At 39.3% G+C, this 27,629-nt stretch overlaps 1 protein-coding gene and 1 pseudogene across 3 annotated transcripts in view; both read left to right on the forward strand.

The window, feature by feature from the left end:
* The first annotated feature begins 1,044 nt into the window (after positions 1–1,044).
* LOC105096589 (U6 snRNA-associated Sm-like protein LSm3) lies at positions 1,045–1,394 on the forward strand (annotated as a pseudogene).
* A 9,756-nt stretch (positions 1,395–11,150) lies between these two features.
* Positions 11,151–27,629, forward strand: part of WAPL (WAPL cohesin release factor) — a 64,689-nt gene continuing 48,210 nt past the window's right edge. For all 3 annotated transcript variants that reach the window (XM_031461021.2, XM_064487982.1, XM_064487981.1), the window contains exons 1-2: positions 11,151–11,404; positions 14,205–14,725. In XM_031461021.2, the coding sequence (XP_031316881.2) occupies positions 14,227–14,725 (499 nt within the window). In that variant the 5' untranslated portion in view covers positions 11,151–11,404; positions 14,205–14,226. The remainder of the gene's footprint in view (positions 11,405–14,204; positions 14,726–27,629) is intronic.

A 27,629-nucleotide genomic window follows, 5' to 3' on the forward strand; every position in this document is an offset into this window, starting at 1 on the left:
TATATGGACAGGTGTATGATTCATGATAAGGTTCCACAAGTGGAGAGAGAGAAGGACCTTCCAGGCAGAGGGGACTGCATGAGTCTGTCATCGAAGGCTTGAGGCCCTTGAGTAGTCTGATACAGCTAGAGAGGAGAGGACACAGAACTGGAGGTGTGGTCAACGCCACTGCCAGTGCCGATGTATGTGAACTCATTTCTGGTAGACAGTGGGGAACTACCAAAGTTTTTTTTAAAAAGATTTAAGTGGTTTATTACATTTATGTTTTAGAATGATCATTCTGGGGCTGTGCAAGCATGGATGCATTTTTTAAAATAGACTTTTTTTAAGAACAGTTTTAGGTTCACAGAAAAATTGAGCATGTAATACGGAGAATTCCCATATCTTTCCCCCTCCACCCTGCCACAGCTTATTATTAATGTCTTGCATTAGGGTGGTATGTTTGTTATAATTAATGAAGCAATACTGATACACTGTTATCTAAAGTCCCTAGTTTACATTAGGGTTCACTCTCGGTGTTTTACAGTTCAGTAGCTTTGACAAATATGTAATACCACGTACCCACCATTACAGTAAAATATAGAATCATTTCACCACCCTAAGAAAATCCCCTGTGCTTCACCTAGTCATTACTCCTCCTCCCTCCCCGTAAATCTCTTGGTGATTACTTTATCTTAACTCATCTTGCTTTTGCAGAACATCATATAGTTGAAATTGTATGTTATGTGGACTTTTCAGACTGGCTTCTTTATCTTAGTAATATGCATTTAAGGTTCTTCCATGTCTTTTTGTGGCTTAATGGCTCATTTCTTTTGGCAAGTCTGCTTTTCTATGTTTCATTTCAATAAATATTTACTGAACTTCTATAGCAACTTCTATATATTCTGTCTGTTCAATAGAAATATAATGCAAGCCACAAATTTACTTTTTCTAGTAGCCACATTAAAAAAGGTAAAAGGGAAATGAATTTAACTTTAATAACATTCTTCTTAACACAGTATATTGAAAATATTATCATTTCAACATTTAATCAGGGTTTGAAACATGGCAGAAGACATGGACTAGCAACAAACTACCAGCACTATCGAAGGGCCCCTGTAACTCATCAGTTTCAGCCCAGATGAGCGAATCTATGTGAAAATGAGAAATGACAGAGAGCTTAGAGGCAGTATACATGCTTATGATCACATCTAAACATGATAGTGGGAGATGTAGAAGAAACTGACAATATAGAAATTGATGAAGAAACATACAAAGGGATATATAAATCAACAAAACAGAATACCCTGATGCTCTTTGTCTGAGGAGATAGTGTTGTGCTAGTTGTCCTGCCATTGAGAGTTGGCCGAAACAAAGAATTTATCCTGTGTGGAAAAATAGGACACTTTGCATGATTGCCTCTTTAAATGGAAAAGATAACCTAGAAGAAATGGACAACTTTCTGGAAACATACACTCCACCAAGACTGAATCAAGACTATTGAAGACCACTTGAACAGACCAATCACTAGAAATGAAATAGAATCAGCAATAAAAAACCTCGCTACAAACAAAAGTCCAGGACCAGATGGCTTGACTGGGGAATTCTACCAAACATACAAAGAAAAACTCATACTGATCCTTCTCAAACTCTTCCAAAAGATTGAAAAGGAGGGAGTACTACCAAACTCACTCTATGAAGCCACCATCACCCTCATACCAAAACCAAAGACACTACCAAAAAAGAAATTTACAGGCCAGTATCACTGATGAACATAGATGCAAAAATCCTCAACAAAATATTAGCAAACAAAATCCAACAGCACATAAAAAAGATCATACATCATGATCAAGTTGGATTCATCCCAGGGACACAAGGATGGTTCAACATATGCAAGTCAATCAATGTGATACACTGCATCAACAAAAGAAAGGACAAAAATCACACGATCATCTCAATAGATGTAGAAAAAAGCATTTGATAAAATTCAACACTCATTTATGATAAGAATTCTTACCAAAGTGGATATAGAGGGAACATATCTCAACATAATAAAAGCTATTTATGACAAACTTACAGCCAACATAATACTCAATGGTGAAAAACTGAAAGCCTTCCCACTAAAATCTGGAACAAGACAAGGATGCACAGTCTCATCACTTTTATTCAGCATAGTCTTAGAAGTCCTAGCCACAGCAATCAGGCAAGAAAAAGAAATAAAAGGGATCCAAATTGGAAGAGAAGAGGACAAACTGTCACTATATGCGGAAACATGATACTATATATAGAAAACCCTAAAGGCTCCACACAAAAACTACTAGAGCTGATAAAAGAATTTGGCAAGGTAGCAGGATACAAGATTAACATATAGAAGTCAATTGCATTTCTTTACACTAACAATGAAATAGCAGGAAAAGAAAATAAAGAAACAATGCCTTTTAAAATTGCATCCAAAAAAATAAAATACTTAGGAATAAATCTGACCAAGGAGGTGAAAGATTTATACGTGGAGAACTACAAAACACTGATTAAAGAAATTAAAGATAACTTAAAGAAATGGAAAGATATCCCATGCTTTTGGGCTGGAAGAATCAATATTGTTAAAATGGCCATACTGCCCAAGGCAATCTACAGATTTAATGCGATCCCTAATAAATTACCCATGACATTTTTCACAGAATTAGAACAAATAATCCTAAAATTTATATGGAATCACAAAAGACCCAGAAGTGCCAAAGCAATACTGAAGAATAAGAACAAAGCTGGATGAATAACCATCCCAGACTTGAGACAATACTACAGAGCTACAGTAATCAAAATAGCATGGTATTGGCACAAAAACAGACATATGGATCAATGGAACAGAATAGAGAGCCCAGAAATAAACCCACAGACCTATGGTCAATTAATCTTTGACAAAGTAGGCAAGAATATACAGTGGAGAAAAGTCAGTCTCTTCAGTAAGTGGTGCTGGGAAAACTGGATAGCAGCATGTAAATCAATTAAGTTAGAACACTCCCTCACATCAAACACAAAAATAAACTCAAAATGGCTTAAAGGCTTCAATATAAGACAAGACACAATAAACCTAGAAGAAAACATAGGCAAAACTTTATCTGACATAAATCTTAGTAATGTTCTCCCAGAGCAGTCTACCCAGGCAATAGAAATAAAAGCAAAAGTTATCAAATGGGACCTAATTAAACTCATAAGCTTTTGTACAGCAAAGGAAACCATAAGAAAAACAAAATGACAACCTATGGAACTGGAAAAAAAATTTCTAAATGATGTGACTGGCAAAGATTTAATTTCCATTATATATAAACAGCTCATACAACTTAATAACAAAACAAACAAACAAACAAACAACTCACTCCAAAAATGGGCAGAAGACCTAAACAAGCAATTCTCCAATGAAAACATACAAATGGCCAAAAGGCACATGAAAAAATACTAAATATCACTAATTATCAGAGAAATGCATATCAAAACTACGATGAGGTATCACCTTGCACCAGTCAGAATGGCCATCATTCAAAAGTCCACAAACAATAAATGGACTGGAGAGGGTGTGGAGAAAAGGGAACCCTCCTACACTGCTGGTGAGGATGTAATTTGGTGCAGCCATTATGGAAAACAGTATGGAGATTCCTCAAAAAACTAAAAGTAGACTTATCATATGAACCAGCAATCCCACTCCTGGGCATTTTTTCGGAGAAAACTCTAATTGAAAAAGATACATGCACCCTAGTGTTCATAGCAGCACTGTATACAATAGCCAAGACATGGAAGCAACCTAAATGTCCATCGACAGATGACTGGATAAAGAAGGTGTGGTATATTTATACAATGGAATACTACTCAGCCATAAAAGAATAAAATAATGCCATTTGCAGCAACATAGGTGGACCTTGAGATTGTCATTCTAAGTGAAGTCAGAGAAAGAAAAATACCATATGATATCACTCATATGTGGAATCTAAAAAAAGAAATAAAGAGGACACTAATGAACTCATCTACAAAACAGAAACAGACTCACAGATGTAGTAAACAATCTTATGGTTACTGGGGGAAAGAGGGTGGGAAGGGATAAATTTTGGAGTTTGAGATTTGCACACGATAGTCAGACACTATATATAAAAATAGATTTAAAAACCCTCAAATTTCTTCTATACAGCCTAGGGAACTATATTCAATATCTTGTAATAACCTTTAATAAAAAAGAATATGAAAACGAATATATGTATTTATATGCATGACTGGGACTTGGTGCTGTACACCAGAAATTGACACATTATAACTGACTATATTTCAATTAAAAAAAAAGTATAAAATATTCAAAAGAGAAACCTGCATACATTCTGATTATTAAGAAATGACCAGGAATTCTTCCACTCCTGAAATAAATTGATTTGCAGATAACTTTTAAATTAAGCTAAATGGCATTTTAATTTTTCTCCAACCCTTCCAATAAATGTGATAAAAAAGATGCAAAAAAAACCCCACCCCAAATAATTTAATCAGTATAAAAACTGGATATACATTTTTTTGTACTAAGCCTTGGAAACCCAGTATTTTGTATTTTCAGCACATCTCAGGTTGTTTTTTTTTTTTTTAATGTTTAAAATTTCTTTTTTTATGAGGAGATAATTAGGTTTATTTGTTTAACAGTACCGGGAATTGAACCCAGGACCTCATGTATGTTAGGCATGCCTTCTACCACTGAGCTACACCCTCCCCACTTCATCCCAAGTTGGACAAGCCACATCTCCAGTGCTCAGTGGACACACTGTAGGACAGTGCAGGGTGGAGGATCCTGAGGATAGAGCAGGGAGCAGAGCAGATAAGGTCTCTGGCATGGCACTGTTGACAGTCTAGCATGGAAGACATGGATAGACATGGATGGTAAAGAAGTAAACAAATCAGTTTGGAGAGTGATAAGTGTCATTGAGAAAATAATACACATGTATTATATAGAGACTGGGTGGCTGATTTAGATTGCCTGGGTAGTCGGGAAAGCTTTTCAGAGGCTGAGACCCAAATGAGGAGGCATTAACCATCAGTTACCTATTGCCGCAATAATACTTTGTAAAAAACCACATCAAAATTGAGAGGCTTAACTAATAGCTAGTTATTATTGCTTATGAGTCTGCAAGTAGCTGGTCAGTTCTTCTGGTCCCAGGTGGGCTCACACGTACATCTGTGAGCAGTTGCAGGTCAGGTCAGCAGAGCCAGGTGGCTCTGCTACTGGCTGGACTTGCCTGTTTGGGGTCTGCTGGCCGTAGACTGGTGTAGGATGAACTCAGCTCTTTTCCCTGTGGCTTCTCATCCTCCAGCAGGCTAGCCCAGGCCTGTACTCACGGTGGAGGCAGGGATCCAAGAGAAAATGTGGAAGGCTCAGGCTCAGAACTATGTATCACTTTTGCCACATTATTTTGACAGATGCCAAGTTACAAGGCTGGCCCAGATTCTGGGAGGAGCTGCAAAGTCACACTGAAGGAGGTGTGTGCACAGGGAGAGATGGAAAATTCAGGCACTTTTTGCAATTAATCTCCCATAGTACTTAAAAGCTTTCAACACCATCAGAAAGTTCTCACAATGCTAAACTTGTATGTGCCCAATAAAATATCCTCAAAATATAAAAATAAAAATGGAATTGTAGGGAGAAATTGACAAAATTACTCTTCCAGGGGAAGTTTCAATGTACCTTTTAGTATTGATAGGTCAAACACACATAAAAATTAGTAAAGATACAAAAGAGTTACGCATAATTTATGAGGTATTCAGTCCACAAATATCTTTGTTACACTTTCTGTGTGTGAGGCACGACTCTAGGTGTGTTAGCAAACCAAACTTGGGTCCCCTCATCCATTCGCAGTAAAGCCACTCTACTGATGATACAGGGTTGTGGTGAAGGCAAGTGTAGCGTTCATTGCAGGGAACGAAGCAATAAGTCCAGGGCAGCTACTGCTCCGAACACAAGGTTTCTGCAAAGCATTTTTAAAGGCAAGGTGTGGGAGAGGCGTCCCAGGGTATGTGATCAGCTTGTACACGATTCTCTGGCTGATGGTGAGGTAACAGGGCAGTGTCACAGGGGTTAACATTATCCATCCTCAGGCACCAATAGGTCTGGGGGCTATGCGCTCATGATCATCAAGAAGTTAATTTCTTCCATTTGGTGGGGGTTTTAGCATCTGGAAAACAACTCAGGAAATGTGCATCAGGTACTATTATCTAGGTACTTCAGAAAGGAGCTAAAGCAGAGGGTATGGGGGAAGGGTCTGTCCTGGGAAGGTCCCACAGGGTCCTGCTTAGTTACAGGTGTGCTGGACATACAGCAGTGATCAAAAGCCAACAGTCCCTGTCCTCATAGAGTTTCTATTCTAGTGGCAGGAAACAAATAAATAAATGTGTAAAACACACATGATGACTACTATGGAGAAAGATGAAAGGGAAAGGAGATATGGAGTGCTGGGATGGTGAGGTGAAGGGTTTAACCTAACTAGCGTGGTCAGGGTAGGCACCACTGAGGAGACACTGGAGCTAACCTGGAAAAGGTGAGGGAGTGAGTCCTGGCCTTATCTCCAGGAAGAGTGGAGGGAACAGCAGTACAAAGGCTCTGAGGCAGGAGCTGGTTTGGCAGGTTCTCGTAGTAGGCAGAGGCAGGCTTGGCAAAGTGGGAAGGGATAGGAGTAGTCAGGGGCCAGATTGTGCAAGGCCTTATAGGATTTTGGATTTTTGTCTTGGTGATGGGAAACCCCAGGAAAGTTGTATTGTTTTGTTTTGTTTTTTGAGGGGGATGGGGTATCACAGAGCATTAGGGGTGAGGGCCGTGGGGTTCAGAAGAGGGCTGTTTTCAGACGAGGGTCAGATAGCCAGACCTTTAGAGGTAACTAGATACCAATCCTTGTCAGGCAACCCGTCCCTAGGGTACTTCCCTTGCTTTGTCTTTCAAATACCTAGATAGCAGTTTATTCCCCAAAGGATGTCACCATCTCCAGAGAACATATTCCAATTATCCCAGAAAACAAGGTAATTGGAATTATCATAGTATTCATCGTCTCAATTCTCAGAATGAAAATCTATCCAAAGGAAGAACGAAAGGTAGCTCCAGAAAGCACTCCCCTCCCCCTTGGGAAAACCCAGTCAACAAGTTATGGAGCCGCAGATTACGTGAAACTGTGTTAGTTTCAAGTCACTTTCCTTTCAGAATATAATTTTACCCAGGAGAAAGAAAGAAATGGGGACATTAATTCAACAAGTATTTACTGAGCACCTACTGTGTGCCACATATTCTTCTAGGTGCCAGGGATATAGCAGAAAACAAGACAGGAAAAGATCCCTGCCTTCACAGGGAAGAGAATCATGCAAAGTATGCAATATGTTAGATGAGGCAATAAATGTCCTGAAGAAAAACAAAGAGGGAACAGTGAACATTTAAGAGTGGGCGTGTTACAATTTAAAATAGGCTGGTTGGGGGAGATTATTTCAAAAGTCCTATCTGCCCAGCATGGGCAGAACAGAGAGAAGGGTTGGGGAGTGTCGCAGAGATAAAGGCAGGGCCTGGCTAACATCTTGTAAGCATTGTAACAGAACTACGATGAAATTAAGTGTACAGTTTATAATTTTATTCCACATTCTGTGAAAAGGAAAAACTTCCTGGAGCCAATGTGGTCTACTCTTTTGACTTCTAGCTCTCTGAACTGAATTCTATACATTGTAATACATTTTACTACATGGTATCAGAGAAGGACTGCACAGCTCTATTTAGCAACTCCAGTTCTGACCCGTTCCCATGCCAGGGCTAAAACAAAGGCACAACAATGGCAGAATAGATTCTTCTCTTAGTTTTCTTTGTGGGATCTTCTTTTTTCAGCTAGAGGCCACCTGAGTGGAACTCAAGGTAGTGAGGATTCTGTCCTCCTCTAGGCAGCATGCAGGAGGGCAGCCTGCAGCATCAGAGGGTACACACTTGCCTCAGATCCATAATTTCAGTTTCTGGCATAAATATGAGATTTAATGGGGGAAAAAAAAAACCCCAGACATCTGAGAGCTGGCATAGAGGCATTCTAGCAAAAAAAAAAAAAAAAAAAAAAAAGCACCTGCTGGCTACTTGGGGGTGTGTGTGTGTGTGTGTAGATTCAAATGAAGAGAAGAGAACCAATCTATGGGGTGGGGATGGGGAATGGGCAGGTGGTGGAGTATAAGCTGAGGAAACTAAGAAAACAAAAGCCGTAAAATAAAAATAAAACTAAAAGCTGTTTGTGCATGTGTTATCCACAATAGAATCCAGATCACTTATTATGCTGTGGAAGTCAGGGCCATGGCAAGGAAATAGGGTGGGGCCTTCAGAGCACTTGCTTACTTCAGTGGAACCAGGGAGGTGAAGGGTGAAGATAGTGGTACAGCTTGGGGGCCCAGAGTCTGAACTTTCTCCAGGAGGGGTTCTCAACAGGGCCTTTAGTGTGGGACCCATGAGGGTGCAGAGCCCTTAGCACAGCTCTTTCCAGTATTCATAGATTTAAGCTTACACAGACTAAACACACACACACACGCAACTTTAATTTTTCAAATCATGTACCAGATTCAAGAATGTCTATAAGTAATAATAGGTACCGAATGCTTAAGAAAAAAATTTGATTCCCTCAATAGTTATGATACTTTGAACAAATACCAATGTCCCCATTACCTCACCAGTAAAATACAGAAAACAGGTAGAGATGCAAAGGAAGACTTCCTCAAGTGACTGGTATCATACCTGATGCATAGCAGGTTCTTAATCTTGTCCCCTATCCTAACAAAAAGAATTAGATTGCTGTCAAACCTGTACCCTTTAAAACAGAACTTGTTAACCTTTAATATGTGGATCAATCCACCTGGGGGGATCCTGCTAAAGCGCAGATTCTGATTCAGGGGAGTTGGGTTGGAGGCAGGGATTCTTGCATTTCCCAACAAACTCCCAGGTTCTGCCTATGCTGGTGACTTGGGCTGGGAGGAGGGGGTCACTCTTTCAGGAGCAAGAATTTAATATTATGTTTCATTACTTAGCACAACGACCGCACAAAAAGCCCTCAAAAAAAGCTCCTTGGACTAGTTTGTTTCTTTAAAAATTTAACTTTTCCACTTTAGCTTCTGCAGAGTCACTGACCCAGCTAAGTGCCCAGCACCAGCCAGGCCAGGGCATAATGAGCTGTGTGAGGGCATCATTTGGTCCCAGAGGGTTCACAGCTCTCTTTTACAGAAAGATCCTGCAGTCTTCTCCCCACAACTTTCGGCTTTTTGATCTTCGCCTTTGCCTCTGATGATAATTACCCCTTAATTAGCACCCTCCACCATGTCATTGAAATAATTATAGTAAGTGCAGCTTGCACCTCTGCTAGCAGTCTTCAAACAAACTGATAAAACAAGATCCTATGCCAATTTTTAAAAAAGACAAAACTGACCCAAAGAAAAGTCATATGCTGTGAAATACACAGACCTGTTATAAACTACTGAAGGGTTGATTTTGAAACAATCAAGGACTGATTTATCTTGGAAATGGTAAATGTCAGAATATAAATTTTGCAAGCAGTTGTGCAAAAGTAAAACAGTTCAACCATGCTAAAGTCCACCTTAAATTTTTGTTGGGAAGGGCTACAGAATGTCTGAACTATTTTTTCTCTATTTGGAGTTTCACCGAATATATTGGAGGAGCTTGGTAACTTCTGAGTGCATTCAAGGCAAATTATTCTTTTGTGGAAGGGGCGGGGTTTACACTGAAAGCAATTAGTAGTTTTCTAATTTCCCAAGTGGATCTCTATTCACTGCCCACTAAACAGCAGGGCCGTCCGGGCCCAAAGAATCATGCACCTCTCTTAGGAGGAACAAATTGTGCTACCCTTTAGAACGCTGTTTTCCCACCGCAGTCTTTACAAAAAAAAACCAAAAACAAAAAACCGCAAAACTTTCCAATTTTCTGAATACGTAATACATTGACATGGAAAAAAGTTCGAACAGCACAAAATGGTGTATAGTGAAAAATAAATACACTTTGATGCCATCATCTCCCACCTCCTTGCCCTCCCCAGAGGCAATCAGTGGTTCATTAATTTTTTTATCATGGAAAATTTCGGATATACAGGTAGAGAGTCTGGAACAAGCCCGGGTATAACACTGCATCAACAATGGAAAACACCCCTTGACTAGTTTTATTCTCTCTCCTCAGTTTTTGTAGGCGTTATTTTAAAATAAATCCCAGACACCAGATCATTTTACCCGTCAAAATTTTAGTATTTCGTCCTTTTTTCCCCACCCTCCTTAATCTAACCACATTACCAGCATCACACCCACCAAGGTTAATGATAATTTAATACCATTCAGTTTTCTCGGGGGTCACTTTTAATGAGTTCGTGACACACAGACGGAGAAAGAACTAAGAAGGTAAGGCCGAGGGAATGCAGGGGGTGCATTAAAGAGCCGGGCGGACATCGCTCCCGGCCGCGGCCATTGGATGCCCAGCGCCCCAGGCCTTTCGAGTCGAGGGCCGCTCGGAGTAGGAGCCGCGAGCTCCCCGCCTCCCGGCTCCCAGGCAGCGGCCCCAGCAGGCCCGGCGCAGCTGCACAACCCACCGTCCCCAGGCACCGACGAGTCCCTGGAGGGGAAACGATTGACACAGCTGCCTGCACGGCGCTCCCCGGTCCTCCCCCGCAGCACCTGCGTCTCCCGGCGGGGCTGGGAGCTGGAACTGGCTCCCGAACCCGGGTTGGTCAGGCCCGCCGCAACCACTCCGCCCGCTCCCCGCTCCCGCGCCCGACTCTCAGCACCGCGACCTCGCCGTCTGAGACTACAACTCCCGTCGAACCCCGCGGCCGGGCCAATGGCGGGCGCCGGAGCATGCGGGGCGCGGCGCCTGCGCGGCGGTTTGAGTAAGCGGCCGCGCGATTGGCTGCGGGGTCGGGCGGCCGCGCGGGGCCTGTGGGAAGCGGAGTGACGGAGCGAGCGGCTGTTGGAGGAAGGAGGTGGGGGCCGGGAGCGCAAATGGCGTTGAGATGGTTCAGGGCCCTGTTCAAACTCCAGCGCTGACCATTCACCGACGGAAGCGGCGGCGCAGGAGGCGGCGGCGGTCCATCGGGGGCACGTAGCGGGCTCCGGCACCAGCTCCGGCGGCGGCGGCGGCGGCGATCAGGGAGGCCTAGGCCCGGGCCCGGCCAGCGGCGCTCGAGGCGGGGAGGGAAGTTGCGGTGCCGCCGCTCCTCCCCCCCTCCACCAGGTTTCCTATTTACCGAGAGCGGAGTCGCGGGTTCTGACGGTGGCGGAGCCCCTTGCCTCTCTTCGCGCACCAGCCGGCCCTGTTCTCCCGCGCGGGGCTCCGGCGCCCGCCCGTGGGCGGCTGGGAGCGGGAGAGGCGGAGGCGGCCCGAGGCCAAAGCACCCGCCAGGCGCCGAGGGTAAGTGAGGTCTGGGGCGGCTGCCTAGGCCCGGAGCTTGCCGAGGGTGGGGGAGGCAGGGGTCTGGGAGGGTGTGATGTAAGTCTTTCTATCTCACCCACCCGGCCTCTGAGGAAGTTGGGCAGGGGAACGATCTGAAGAACTCTTTTTCCTCTTTTCCCCTTTATTGTGAGTTCTTTCTGGGCGACGGCGGATTTACTTCCCTCCCCAGGCGCGGTCAAGTGTGTTGATTTCAGGACTGAGTCTTCTGCCGTCTTTCCCTCCGCCCCTGCCCGCCGCTGAGGCCCTCCACTGCCCTGGGGATTCGGTGGCAGAGGCTTCCGGGGCGTCGGAAGCAACATCCCTTTCCTGGGCGGTGGGGGTGGGGAGGAGAAAAGTTGCGTGAGCGTCCAGCGGGAGCGGGGCCGCCTCTCCCCGCCACCTCCTAGTGCACCGCCGCCCCCCAGGTGAGGCTTTCTGGGCGGTCAGGTTTGGCCTTTTGAGCTTTCATTCCTTCATGGAAGCCCCCAAGCCCTTGGAGATCTGAAAGACGCTGGATTTAGTTGGAGGTTAAGTGTGAGGACTTTTTATCCCAGCGCACTTCCCTTAAAATTCGACCTGGCTTTGGTCTGAGGCAAAGGCCCAACGATCGAAAAGACTTAGTTGTGAATCATTCTTTCTTTCTTTCTTTTTTTTTTTCGGTTAGGGTAGTCTTTGGAGTTTGAAGCCTGAGCAAGATAGCCTGTGTTCTTGAAATACAATGTCGAATGTGTCTATACACATATTTTTGAATTTGTACGTACTTTACGCTGTAGGCTTAGATAATGCCATCACGGTAGTGTATAGTGACTTTTAAAAAAAGATAGGGAAAACTGTAAAGGCAGTCAGAGATAGGGAGTATTATATAATGAACTCCCATGTACTTCAGGGATTTCAGATTCAACAGTTATTAACATGTAACCAGATTTTTCTCATCTAGGCACCTTCCATTTCTCACCCCTTAAAAGTTGGAGAATGACGTTTCATCAGTATTTCAGTGTTTATTTGTCAAAGATACGGGTTCTTTTAAAAGGCAAAGATGATTTTTCTTACCACTTAAAGTAATTAACTCCTTAATATCAAATATTCATCTGCAGGCTTTCAACTTGAAACAGTTAATGCTTTATGGTTCTAAGGCCCATTTTTACCAAGCGCTGTTCTGTTATGGGCCTAAAATAGACCAAGTCTAGATTTTTGGTTTGGCCTTTAGTCAGCATTTTTAGGTGATTGCCATGTAAGTGTATCCAAAACATTCCAGTTTTGTTGGGTGTATATGTAAATGTAGGTCTGTAGATCAGGGCTTTCCATTCATGGAGGAATGAAAAGAAGTGACTTATTTTGTGTTTCTTGTAGCTGCCAAACGTACTTAGTTTTTTTAGGTTATACTTAACAGGACAATAAGATTCTTGAATGTAAATCGATAGTAGAAGGGGAAATAATCTCCCCAGGAAAAAGTTTTTGTGACATGTTAAAAGGTCTTCAGACAAATTACAGACTATTTTCTCTTAGAACAGATGTGCATGATGACTAAATTAAGTATTGTCCAACTAGAGTTGGATTCTAACCAAAATATGAGAAGAAAATTCCTCTACCAAATATATTATATATATATTTCAAACTAAGTTTATTATAGTAATTCACTCTAAGCTGTAAGAATTTAGGTTAATAAAGGGAAACATGTAAAATATAGATGAAAACATCTAGAAGTGTAGGTCAAAAATATTCCAATTGTTGTATTGTAAATTTGAAAGTATGAAGTTTTTTTCCAAACCCCTAGGCAATTGTTCATTTTTTTCTGGTTGTATTTAACTTACTGATATTTAAACTTTAGAAGGTCAAAGTATGGGAGGTGGATAAGGAGTGATAGTGTTTTGAAAGTACTTTTAACTGGTTTTAAAAATGTTTGACTCTTGATTTACTGTCCTGAAATTTTTTTGCCCTAGTACTTTTTAATGTAGATAAATCAGATGAATCATTTTATCTTTTACTAAAGCAAAGAGGAAAATAAATTTACATGTTTCTGTTGCTTCGTTTAATAATCCATGGACTAGTCAGTGTAATATGCTGGAGTTCAGGAGCTCCAGAAAATGTAACCCAGCAAATGAGCACAGCACTATAGGGACAAGGCAGAATAAGTGTTAGTTTCTTGCGCTTAGGGAGATGACCAAGTGAAGAATATTTTTCAGGTCACAGTTCAGATGACATTAGACCAAGAGTCAGAATCTTTGAGATGGGGTTAAAAGCTGCAGATTCTGATGTGTGAGAAAACAGCACCATTTTTCTGACTTTTCCCCCCTCACATGAGTAAGTGCTCTGAAATTTCAAAGAACTATATTTAGTCAATTATTTGACACTTCTGAGATTCATAAAATAACATTTTGTGCTTAAGGTTTTATGTTTTAAGGTAATTAGCCTATTCAGATAATTTTTTAAGGTAAAAGTGATGAGAATGTTAAGTAGATTCATTTGAAACTTTAAAGAAAAATCGATGTTCCACAATAAGTTGGTTTTGTGTGTACTGCATTATAAGTTGTTATGCTTTCTTATTCTAAAAGTAGCATATGAATATGTGCTCACTGAAAAAAAGTTGATGTAGAAGCATATAGAGTAAAAAATGAGCCTCCCTCTTTACACTCCCTCCCCATATTTATTTAACTATTTTTAAAAATTTGTATCTTGAATGTTGAAAAGCCACATGCAGAGAATCCCTATGTTATTTTTATATTCAGTATTCACATTTGCTAAGTATTTGGCGATTATATATTTTCTTTTTTTTCCACAGAGAATATGAAACAGGTGTCAAAATGACATCCAGATTTGGGAAAACATACAGTAGGAAAGGAGGAAATGGCAGTTCAAAATTTGATGAAGTCTTTTCCAACAAACGGACCACCCTTAGCACAAAGTGGGGAGAGACCACATTTATGGCTAAATTAGGTCAGAAGAGGCCCAATTTCAAACCAGATATCCAAGAAATTCCGAAGAAACCTAAGATGGAAGAAGAAAATACTGGCGATCCTTTTGGATTTGATAGCGATGATGAGTCTCTACCAGTTTCTTCGAAGAATTTAGCCCAGGGTAAGGGTTCCTCTTATTCAGAATCTAATGAAGCTGCTCAGCTGGAAGATGTCACTTCTGTACTTGAAGCTAATAGCAAAATTAGTCATGTGATGGGTGAAGACAGCGTTGTATCTGATAAATGCTTGCGTTTGGAGGATACTTTGCTTGGGAAAGAAAAGAGCACAAACCGTGTCTTGGAAGACAATGCAAGCAGAAGTAGCTGTGCTAAATTAATGACTTCAGGTAAGTTTTGATTTTCTTTGTTCTGAACCAGGAGAGCATTGTGTAAGCCATTTAGTTAAATGAGTTTTGATTTAAATTCTGAAATATTGTACCTCTTGGGTTTTCTTTCTGCATTTATAATTAATTGGGATCAAAGATAATTTTGTAGGAGAGATTTAAGAAATTAAAGAAACCAGTGGGGGTTGAAATTTTACTTAAACATCTTGGAGATTAATGTTTCCACACTATACTTACAGTAATTTTGGAAATGGTTTTTCAGTAGTCCCTAACTCCAGTTCCAATAGGAAGCATCTCTTTTTGTTGTGTTAGGATTGTACAGTATCTCATTTCTGGAGATACTGTGGAGAATTTGGATGGTGACTGATAATGAAAATGAGATGAGCATTTACAATGAGGATTAGGTTTACGAGTGTTAGACTTTCTTCCAAAACTGGAGAGATTAAGGAGGTATTGAGTGGGAATGTTGAAGAATTGAACTTCATTGCAGATTGAGATTAGTTTGGAGATGGTTTGGTGCCAGTAGCAACTTGTATTAATAGATTTTCCTCCACAAAACCAGTTGTATTTTTGAAATGTTAAATTTGTAAATCTGGCATCTAGTGTTTGTTCCTAAGACAATGTATTTTGTCAGTTGTATCCCTAACTCCCTTTTGTAAAGAATTTGAGACTGAAAATAAATGGTAAGAAGTGCAATTAACTAAATGACTGAAGAGCTAAGGTTGGAGATGGCAAGGAAGACAGCGTGCATGCCTTATCAGCAATAGGACAAGGATGGCACTGTGGTCGAAAACAAACCTTAGTTTTTAATCTTTTGGCAAAATTTAGCGATAATGAAAGGTTATATAGAGCTTATATTTTGAAAGGAGGTCAAGACAAACCTTTCCTGGTTCTGGATTATTGAGAGGAATTTATCCTTTGGGAGCCTTAAAAGGCCCTCAAACCGTATAATGCAAGACTATGCCTTGCATAGTTTAACTAAAAATGCTGAACATTTTTCGCTCTTTTTCTCACCCTTGGATGAGAGGATGAGCCAGCTGTTACTGTCATTCCGTTGACCCTCCTGGTTAATTCTGATTTGGCTCTTATCCTTTGCCCACATTTCTCCTGAGGCATTGTTCGTAACTTAGGTTAGGTTAAATTTCATTAAAAAACAACATAAAAGCTGTTTCCCAAATCAGCTACTAAAACTGTATTCTAATCATAGAACCATTGAACCAAAACGAACTTTAACTCATCTCTCCTCGTTTGATATATGAGACTCAAAGATGTTAAGTAACTGTTGAAGGTTGGGTCGTGGCAGAATTGGAATGAGATTCAATTTTTGATTTTTTAAAAAATGTTGAGCACCTACTCTGTGTCCTGTACTGTGCTAGGCTCTGGGAATGCTGTTCCATGGCAGTTACCTAGTGGTCTGGTCCTCAGTGTGGGACAGATAGGCTGGAGGAAAGAAGTTGAGGCTGGGCAAGTGGTGAATCATGAAGGCAGACAAAAGCTTCCCCAAGTGCTGTCTTTGGAGATAGGGCGGCGTCATTGGCAGGCAGAGGGTATTGATAGGATGAATGTTTAGGTAGAGGGGGAGCAGGAACTTGGAAGTGAAATATTCATAGGCAGCAGTTACTTAGAGAGCTTTGCTGATGTTACATCTGTGTGTGTCCAAACTACCATTGAAGTTGTTTGGGGGGAACTGGAAACATAATTTTCTGTAGAAATGAGGTACTAGCTTCCCAGTCTTAATGTAGCTACATTGTAGTTCTGGTACTGATACAGCGGACTGACTGGGACTCCAGACTCCATTATAATGGGTTTGTGAGGAGAAAGTGTATACTAAAATACAGATAAATAGATCTTAAAGAACATCTAGCTCCTCTTCCTTCTTTCTTCACAAGGCACCATTAGTTGGGAATGGTGTAGCACTATGAATATTTCTTATTTTATCCTTTTTGGCCATCCAGAGCTGCAGCAACCCTGGCAGCCTGCTGTAGGATAAGAAGGAACTTTGAGTGAGTTCTTCTAATTCTGATGGTAGTCTTATCTTACCTCTAATACGTGTAAGTTAGTTGTTCTTATAAACCCTTTAAAAGTTCATATGTTTATACGTTGATTATAGTTCTGGGAATACTTCTATACATTGTGCCCTTCTTTTTCATTGCTTCTCTCCTTTGAAATTTGGGCATTTCCCTGGGTGTTGACTTTTTTCTTGCATTTTGTTGGTCAGATTGTCTTGCCTCTACTATTGTTCCAAAAGCCTTCTGATTTTAAAGTTTAGAAATTCAAACCTAAAGTTTTGATAAAAGGGGTTTCTGTAAATCAAAAGTAGTTCCTAAACCTTTTTTGAATCGGAGATCTTTTGAGAATGATACATTTTGGACTTCAGATAGAAGTGTTTGCATACCTATGTAGGTCTCAGAAATCCTTTGCGGGTCTTTTTCAGGTATTTTATTTAAGAACCTGTGAAAAATTTTATGATCATGCTTGTTCAGAGTGTACAAGTTGGGTTCTTCAGAATCCTTCCAGTGCAATGTTCCTGCTTATTCAGACCTTTTTTTGCTGTAGAATTATATATCACGTTAGTGAAAAGGGCTTATCCAAGCTCAAACTTACTATATATCATTCCTCCTGACATTAAGTTTTAAAGCAGATCTCTTTATAGGGGAGTATGTGGTTAATTTTTAGGTGCTATTAAAATTCCTTGTTTTTAATGTTTTATACCCGATAGTGCTTTTTAAAATTGTGGCTTATTTGAAGAGGAAACCCAGAATGAGGTCATGATAAAATATATAATGGTTGCCATGTTCCAAATAGATGCTTGATGGGTAAGGGAACCAGAAGCAAGATTACAAACTGAATGAGAACTGCAGGGAAGGATTGGGTTGCTAAAACATTCTAGCCTTGATTTTTTTTTTTTTAATATGGAACTTTCAGGCACATAAAAATAGCATGTTAAAAGAACTTCATGTGCCTGTTTTCTCACTTCAGCAGTTGTCAGTGTATGGCAAGTCTTGTTCCATCTATTGTATATACTACTCTCTCTACCTCCTGTCCTCTACCTCCTGGATTGTTTTAAAGCAGATTCTGGATTTCTTATTTTATCTGCATATACTTTAGTTGCAGTTGCCATTAAAGCCAGTGAGTTCTCAAACAAGTGTGACACTTAAAAATGACTTTTAGCAGGACCTAAAAGTTTGGCCTTTTGAGAGATCTTAGAATATTCTTAGGAAGTTTAGAATCCAGGGCTGTGTGCATTAGGAGTAAAAGAAGGCTTCTCTTGGCTTTTATATGTAGCTACTTCTATTTTTCATCTTTCTGCTACAGGTTTTTAATCTGGACTCTAGAATAAAGTGTGCAAAGACTTGCATTTCTACTTGGCACATTTTCCTTGCTAGCCAGCTGGGATTCGGTCTGCATATCCTGCCAAATATTGAGATAACTACGGCATAGGCTCTTAATTTGCATGACTTTTTGTAGCCAATAATTTTTTTTTCTATTTGCTTAAAGCTGTACTGGGTATTTGTATAAGTTAGAGGGATGTTGTCAAAAAATCGGGAACTTTGATTTAGAACTGAAGATGGTTTTTAGAAAGAGATGGATTGTTTTATGCCTGAAAGCTTAAAGTAGGCCAGGAACTTGTGACCTGAGGAGATTGTCATCTACTCACTGGATAAAGTACAGGTGATTAATGAGGATTATTAAAGAATTCCCAAAGTATAATATAGGCAAGAGATGTTTGCCTTCATTTAGACATTGAATGTATTTGTCATGTAGAATATACTTAAATCAAACCTAACATCTACTTTTAAGGGAAGACAATAAAATGCCTATTATTACTCTTTGCTGAGCCCTTTATTTATCAGTTGATACTTAATCACAACTATTTAAGGCAGGCTTTATTCTCATTTTATAGGGTATAAAGCATAGTTCAGAAAGGTTGAATAACTTGAACTATTAAGTGGAAGATCTGAGAAACATCCTAAGTGTTCTTTTCATGTAGTGCTGCTGTATTCTGATGTGAGTGAACTTGATTTTATCATACTTAAAGCCTTATATTTAAAATAACAAGACTACTGCTATATGATCAGTTTAATCTTGATATTGGGAATCCCTTGGACAAATAGCAAGTTATGGGTTACCTTGCCTCTGTTTAAATAATTTTCTTTTTAATAAGAATGATGGCCAAACTACTTATCATACTTACTGAAGAAAGCTGGCCATATTTTTATAGATAATAAGTATCTTTTATTTGCTAATTTTTTGTGCTGTATACAGATGGAAATTCAACAGTATGCAAATTCTGAGACACTGTAATTTCAAGTAAATTCATTGTGTTTTAAAGTAAAACTTTTATTTCTTGTAAAAGTTTTTTTTTTAATAAAAGGAGGTTAATTCTCAAGGTTTGAGCAATAGCACAAGCGTGGGTAACCACTAACAAGTTTCTCCTTGGATACCGGTTGAATACCAACCATGGGCTAGTACAAGAAAACTGTAAGCATAATATCTGCCCTCTAGGGATGGAGCTACTGACTTCTGCTGGTCATGATAAATAACTACTTCTAAAACAATGGCAACATACTTGTTTAATGCTTGTTGTTTTTCAGAGCATTTCCCACATGTATTCCATATTCTTAGACTTTAGACCCAGATGATACATCATATATTTTGATGATCCAGCCCTGTCCTCAACTTTTCTAGACCCCTGGTTGTAGAGGAGGATGAATTTTTCATAGGTTGTTCTGGAGATAACCTTCCTTCCAACCGTCCAGCTATAATTTTAGTATCTTCTGTATGCCAAGCGCTGGGTGTATATCCATGAACAAGATCTTGCCTTTTTCACTTTCTAGTGGGCAAGATGGATTGAATAAAGAATAGGACAGAGATTGAATAAAGACAAACAAGTGTGCAGAAAATGACAGGAAAATATAGGGTGCTGTGAGAGCATATAATAGGCTAATTTACTTGATCTGAGTGAGGCATTTGGGCAAGGCTGACATTTAACTTGAGACGTGTTGGTGCACTGAGAAAGGATAAAAGTGGCAGAGTATGTTGACATGGTCTGTAAGGAAGAAGGAGACATCAAGAATGGATCCCAGGTATCTACTGTGAGCAACTGAGTGGATTGTAGTAATATTCATTGAAATAAGGGGACGGGTTGAGGGAAAGTTTATATGAGTTCAGTTTTGGCCACATTGAGATATTTGTGAGACATGTTCAAAGGCAAGTAGAATCTGCTGGTATGGAACTTAGATAAAAAGTCTTGGTTGGAGATGATACATTTGTGATTCAACATATAAATGTTACTTGAAAGTACAGGATTAGAAGAAGTCATTACGAAGAATGTGAAGAAAAAGTACTGAACTTGAAGAACTTGCAATGGATGGGGAGAAGAAAAAGAAAAACTAGATAAGGAAATTGAGTAGGAGCAGCTAGAGCACCTGAAGGAAAATCAAGCAAGTAACATTTTATAGAATCTAACTGAAGAGTGTTTCATGAAGGTTCAACTGAATTGGAAGGCCTGTGCAAGGTCAATGAAAATGAGGACTGCAAAGCCGGCATTGGATTTCACAGCTTGGACAGGAGTGGTCTGAGCAGTGAGTACACAGTGAGGAAATGGAATTCTACACAAATTGTTAAAAATGTTTGAAGGAAAGAAAAGAGGCAGCGAGAGATACATGAGGGGTTCTGGAAAGTTCGATTGCACAAGAGAGCCTCAAAGCGTAGGATCAAAAGGGGAGAGTAGTCTTGGGAGAAAGGATGCTGCATTTCCTGGACAGGAGGAAAGGTGGGTGAAAATGGGAGCTTAACGGGAGGATGGAAACTAAGACGATGTATGAAAGCTTCATTTTCCTGCCCCCCCCCCCATAAAGTGACAAAAGAGGTCATTTCTGAAAGGAAGAAAGAAAGAAGGTTGATATGTGGTGGCTGGAGGGAACGGGCAAAGGATTCAAACAGATAATTGCAGAAAGTGGAAGAGGAGGAAGTTGTCTAGAGAGAAAGTAGAATTTCTGGATGTTATTGATGCTTTAGTTGAAGTTTGTATCCCTGAAAACCCCTGGTCGCTGATCTGCCTATTGAGTGTGTGTTTTCCCCTCTCCTTTAGTCGGCCTTATTAGCCAGAACCTGCCCAGAATATAGAATATTGGATAGGATAATGAGAATTATTTTGGACTGGCATTTTGTCTGACAGGACATAGAATGAATAGAGAAGAGAGTTAGGATATCAGCTGGAGAGTGATGGAAATGGACTGTCCTAAGTTTAAAGTTTATTAACTGGACAGGGTGGGTGGCTAGGAGAAAGATTAGAAGAGAGGTCAGTATACTGAAAGTCTTATTGAATAAAAGTCAAGAATGGGTTACTGGAACAAGCAAGTTGGATAGCTGGTAGTGATTAAAATGTGGATTGTCTGATTTTAATATTTAAGATTTGGCGCATTTTAGAACATGACAAGTTCTTGATGAAACTGAACTGGTGGCTGAAGTGAAACGTAGAAGACTTGTCAGAAGAAGGTTAAGGAACTGGGAGACCAGGGGGTTGGAATTTGGTGGAATTCAAGGTGTTGGCAAAACTGGCATGGGTGGGGTACATTATAAATCTGGTGTGAAATCCTTAAATAAATGAAGAATAAGAGTTGGTTGGACAACAGATAGGAGAGATTTAGAGGGTAACTAGCTAAGGTGGCACAAACCTCAAAAGAATGGGCTTGTATAAGAGAGGGGTGTAGTAATGGTTTTATATAGGGCTCTGGAGAGCCATCATGTGAGTAACCACAAACCATCCTCTGAGATACTTGAGGGCGCCACAGGAGGAGGGCATACTCAGTCAGGTTTCAGCTAGGGCCAGGAGGTGGTGGAGGGCCTGACGCCCAGGTGTATGTGAGTATGCTGATCACTGAGGCCTGGATACTCTGGATTTAGAAGGTGTGGGGTGGTGGGGTGGGTTGTTGGATTAAGAGATGGGAAAAAGGTACAGGTAGATTTTGAGGAGATAGATAAGATGCCCCCCCCCATGAATTTTTCAAGTTTGCATCATGATTTATCAGTCAAGGTCCCAACTGAAAACAGGTGACAAGGACAGGTAAGCTAATACCAGGAGGGTTTATTTGTAGAGGGTCTGTTTATGAAGGTGTGGGAGGACTGTTAGGGAAAGCACCGAGGATGGTGCCCTAGCCTCAGTTAGCTGCAGTGAAGCTCTTCTCACCGAGTTTCATAGGGGCAGGGGATTATTTGAGCTGTATAGAGAAGGCCACCTTAAAAGCAGCATCCTTCTTTTGAGGGACCTTGTAAGGAAGGTACTGGAGGATAAAAATACCTGAACCTAACTCTGCTCCCTCCTTCCTTTGTCCTGGGGCTCCTCATAGTTGGAACCCAGTGGAAGCCTGAGGGTAAGGAAACTGACACAACACAGGTCAGCCTCCTGGAGCTGAGATCTGGGTGGAGAGTGGATCTGGAAGGGCAAGTAGAAGATAACTGGTACAATATCTTAAAAAAAACTATGAAGGTTTATGGAAATGTACACAATTATATAATCATTATTCAGATAGAGAATATTTCCTTCATGTCAAAAGTTCCTTCATGCTCCTTTGTGGTCAGCCCCTCCTCCCACCTACAAGCCTGGCATCCACTGATCTGTTTTCTGTCCCTGTAGCTTTGTTTTTTTCCAAAATGTCATATACATGAGATCATACAATATGTAGCAATTTCAACCTGGCCTTTTTCATTTAGCAAAATACTTTTAAAGCATATTCCATGTCGTTGCATGTATGAGTATGTTTATTGTTGAGTAGTATTCCATTGTATATATGTACCACAGTCCATTCACTAGTTGAAGGACATTTGGGTTTTCAGTTTTTGGTGATAATGAATGAAGCTGCTTACATTTGCATTTAGGTTTTTGTGTAGCTGTATGTCCACATTCCTCTTGGGGCCAGTACCTAGGTCTTAAAAGTATGGATCCTAAACTTAAATGTTTGCAAGGAATATAATTTCCTGCAAAGTAATTAATATAATTTGCTATAAATATTGGTGTTTTGAACTGAAACTGGCATGCAATTTAGGTATCAGTGATTTCTTTAAACCTTTTTATTGTAAAATAAAACACAGATATAAAAAATCACAATATAATATATAGGAATATCTATTTTGCTTAATGAATTATAGGGCAACAAACACTGTTACAACCACCACCCACATCAAGAAGGAAAATAGTGCCAGCTACTCCAGAAGCTCTTCCTTGTGTCCTCTCCTTCACCCTCAAAGTAATTGCTATCCTGTGCTTTATCATAATCATCTGCTTGCTTACAAATACCGTAATTATTTGCTGTTCACTTTCACACATTAAAAAAAAATAAAAACAGGTTTTTCTTTAACAGCCAGATTTACAGCCCCCTCTTTGCCTTTTTGTAATTGTATTTCTGTCCCACTTCCCCTTTAGGATTTTATCCTAATGTTTAAAATGACTAGTATGTTTAGTGTTTTAATGGTCATCTTTTTCTTAATTCTTTGTACAAAAATATGTATATAAATTTAAACATAAACTTTTAAGAATTTTCTGTGACTCTAATGCTTATTTAAAAATTCTTCTAGACTAAATTATGATTGTAATTATTAGTGCATAATTGATCCAGTGTGAATGCTGTACATTTTAAAGGCAAAATTTATTGAAAATGACACATGTGGAGCCTTTTTCAATTAGTTTGAGTATATGTGGATGAATATTATTGCTAGAATTAAGAAAAAGCTCTGGCATCAATCTCTTCTTATTTCTTAATACATCTAAATATTGAGATACCCTATTGACAAAAATGAGAATGGAAAGAGTTTTGTTATGGCAGGTTTTATTTGTTAAAGTAATAATCGGAACCACCTGACATGCAGAGGATTTGTTACCGAGACATTAGACATAGTTATTAAGCACAGAAGACAATAATATGTCACATTATTTATTTTTAGGTCATGCCAGAGTAGGAGCGGTATACCATAGTAGGTTTAGAGATAGGTGAGTGATAGATACGCCATTATTTGTAATGTGGGAGAGGAATGATTAATCCCAGGTGTGTTGATAGATGACTTTTGGACCAGAGTACATGAAGTTGAGGATTTAGAAATGAATGTCCCTAAAACTTAATTGTGCTATATATGTTTTGGAAGGTCTTTGTTTAATTCCAGGGGTCTGTGTATTTAGTTTGAAAACTTAATTGTCAGGGTGGCCTACTAGTTGAAGAGTGGCTGGGGTATGTGGATGTGTTTCCTAATCTACTGCAAGGGTGGGCAGAGATGGGCAGTTTGAGCAGGAGACCCCAGGAGCAAACAGGCTCTTTGATGTGTGGCTGGGACAGTAAGGCCCTTTTTGGGCTATTGATGGGGGGAGTAAGGGAAGTTGAGTTGTCTTGGACTGCTTTGTGTAGTGGGCCCAGTTGAATAGTTCTTTTGAAGTTTTTTTCTGTTCACTCTTCTTCCTTTAAACTTACATGTAAATTTTGTGTTTGATAGCTATGCTTTATAAAATACAAAAATGTTTTAAATTACCAGTTGAAATGCTGTGGTTTTTTTTTTTTTTTTAAGTACTTTCTACCTTCCAAATATTTGAGTAAAATTGATTCACTGAGGAAGATGTGCCATGTTTTTCCTCTGGCTTTCTAGGTGCGTCTGATAAATAACCACATACCCTTGTTGACAGTGAAAAATGAGTTCCCTTCCACAGAAGCAAATGCTGTTAACAATTTTTTATATATCTTTCATAATCTTTAATATACACAGCATGCAAATCTATGTATCCTTAAAAACAAACATATAAGTGGGAGCATGATATATATATGTGTATACTGTGTGCATATTGTATAGTGTGTACACACTAGTGTATTGTGCCTTAAAAAACACTTAAAGAAACCTCTTTAAGATGTACACTTACCAGTATTTATAAATCTACCTTGTTCTTTGTTAGCCGCTTCATGGTTTCCCATTGTATGGATATTCCATACATCAAACTAGTGTCTTTGGGATAATTTGGCTGTTTCTAGTCATTTGCTGTTACAAATAAATGCTGCATTGAACATTTTTCTACTTAAGTTTTTGAGCATAATATACATCAGTATAGTGTGGTAGATGTTTGTAAAAATGGAATTGAAAGGTCATACACATTTAAATATTTAATTGATATTCCAACTTTCCCACTAACAGTGTGGCTTTTTTTTTTTTTTTTTTTGCTTGCATCCTGTCAAACTTTGGACTTTGCCTAGCTGAAATGTAGAAACAAATGTCTTGTTTATTTTTAGGGTTTAATTTTTCCACTTCAGAATATGCACATCTTTATTTTTAAAATTTTAAATTAAAAATTTCTACTTGCACATGGTACAAAATGATAGTTGGCTAAAAGCTTCCCAGCCTTTTTTCCCAGTCACCTTAGTTCTTGGAGTGATTGACCACTCAAAGTTATTTGTGTTAGTCTTTCTTACATACGCCTTGTACGTACGTACAAGCAATATAAGCAGTTATACGTGTGTGTGTATTTAAATCTACAAAATGATAGCCTTCTGTTTTATACCTTGCTTTCATTTAATATATTTTGGGAATAATTCTGTGTCAGTATATTAAAAGTTCTCTTTCTGGCCTCTCTTTTATTTGAAAATACTGCTGCATGGTGTGTCAGTTTCTCCGTGTGTTGTGATTTCTTAACCAGTTCCATGTTGATGTCAGACTTCAGGGTTGCTTCCAGTGTTTTTGTTTTCTTTTTAAGTTGCTTTATTTTTCAGACAATAAATACCACTTAATAACTGTGTGGCTGTCAACTATCTACTAACTAAAATCAACTGTCCCTCATCTGCAGAATGGGTTACAGGTTCACATTTCCTTATCTGAAAACTTTGGGGCCAGATTTCTCTTGGAATTGGGATTATTTTGGAATTTAGAAAGTATATATATTTTACATTAACACCCATCAGGGTCTGAGGCAGCACTCTAATCAAAGACAAGTGTGTTTTCAGAAAAAGGAAATAGTATAAATAGCCTCACTTAGGTGAGGTCAGGTTTTGCTTCAAGATGCGTTATGAGAAAATTTTGTTTTCAGAGCTTTCTGGATTTTGGAATTGTGAATAAAGGCTTGTGAACTTGTAATAGTTACTACCTCAGATAGTTGCTATGAGATCAAATGAATTAATAGATGGAAAATATTTAGAATAGTGTGAGGCACATACTGAGGGCTTAGTAAGTATAAATATAGTTCACCTTTATTTTACTTTGATTTTTTTCCAGCTTTATTGAGATATAATTAATACATAACATTGTGTAGTCTGATTCTTAATTGTAAATGAAAATTGAGTGTCTTTTCATAAGTTATTAATTCATTCTGTTTCTTTTTCCATTAGTTGCCTCTTTGTGTCCCTAGCTGCTTTTTCTGCTGGAACATTGATTGGATATGTTGATGTGTAAGAATCCTTAATATATTAAGGAAATCAACCTTTTGCTTTTCCCTAATGACTAATGATGAGCATTTTTCACATGTTTATTTGATATCAGTATAGTTTCTTTGGTGATGTCTACTCAGATTTTTTTGCTTATTTTTAATTGGGTTAATTTTCTCATCAAACTTTCAGAGTTCTTTATTCTGGGTACAAGTATTTTATCAGACATTTACTGCAGACATTTTCTCTGAGTCTCTGGCTTGTCTTTGCATTCTCTTAACAGTGTCATTGCAGAGCAGAAGTTACTGGTTTTGATCAGGTCCCATTTTATCATGTTTCTCTTACGACAAGGGAGTACACTTTCCCTGGGCATCACCTTGGTTGGACAGCTGTAATTGATCTTTAAAGCTCTTGCTCATCAGTCCTTATGATTTCTGTGAATTGAGTGATTTATACACGTTGGAACTTATTCCCTCTTTGTATGATAGCCACTCAGATATTTAGAGGTGGCATGCTATGTAATAGTGGCACCCCATTTGCCCCCCAAGTTAAACTTTTTTAGTTACCTCAACTATATTTCGTAAGTCATGGTCTCCAAAGCCACTTCTCTATCATCTGTACAGTCCCCTGAGTCAGAAGTCAAAGGTTTTATTTCAGTTTAAGTCTTCAGCACATCATGTGGTACTCATTTGCAATTTGCCCCCCACATTAGATTTTTAACCTCTTCATCTGGACCTCTCCTATTAATGTGGGTTAAGGTGGTTTATCTGCTTTAGTATTTCAGTTTTCAGCAGCCAACCACTAGAGGTAGTGTAACATACTAGAACTTGGTATGGTTCTTTTTATGAAGTCTCTTGGTCATTGTTTTAGTTGGCAACCTTTGTCGTCATTGGCCTCTCTGGGCCGCTTTTTCCTCATCTATATAATGATGAGTTTGGTGAAAAGTGAACGGATATATCTTCACTGTCTTATAAGAAGAGTGAAGGAAGTATATATGCTGTTTGTATATACAGATCAGCATACAGTTAAACGGGTGTGTGTGTGTTTGTGTGTGTGTATCCAGCTTCAGTAAATGTCAATTAATGGCCAGTTTATCATTACCTACTCTTTCAACAGTGGATTATTTTGAAGCAAATTCCAAGCATTGTATTTCATACATAAATATAATTCTTTAACAGCTAAGGACTCCAAAAAAGATAACTACAATATCATGGTTACAGTTTAAGTTACTTAATATGTACTTAGTATGTACCTTTGTCAGTTTTTACTTTTTAAGCTTTTAAATAGACAATAGACAGTATAAAATTCAAGAGATACAGAAGACTTTTCCCTTATCCTTCAGACATCCTTTTCCCTAATGGCATAACATAATGTAGACCTACCTTACACTTTTTAACAGCTACATAGTATTCAGATATGTGGTTGTATGTTAATTTAATTAGTTCTTTACTGCTAGGTGTTTGTATTGTTCATGAAAGCAAAAATGAGGAAACAATGTTATAGTGAATTTCCTTGTT

The sequence above is a fragment of the Camelus dromedarius genome, chromosome 8 (genome assembly GCF_036321535.1).
Source record: "Camelus dromedarius isolate mCamDro1 chromosome 8, mCamDro1.pat, whole genome shotgun sequence".
Classification (NCBI taxonomy): Eukaryota; Metazoa; Chordata; class Mammalia; order Artiodactyla; family Camelidae; genus Camelus; species Camelus dromedarius.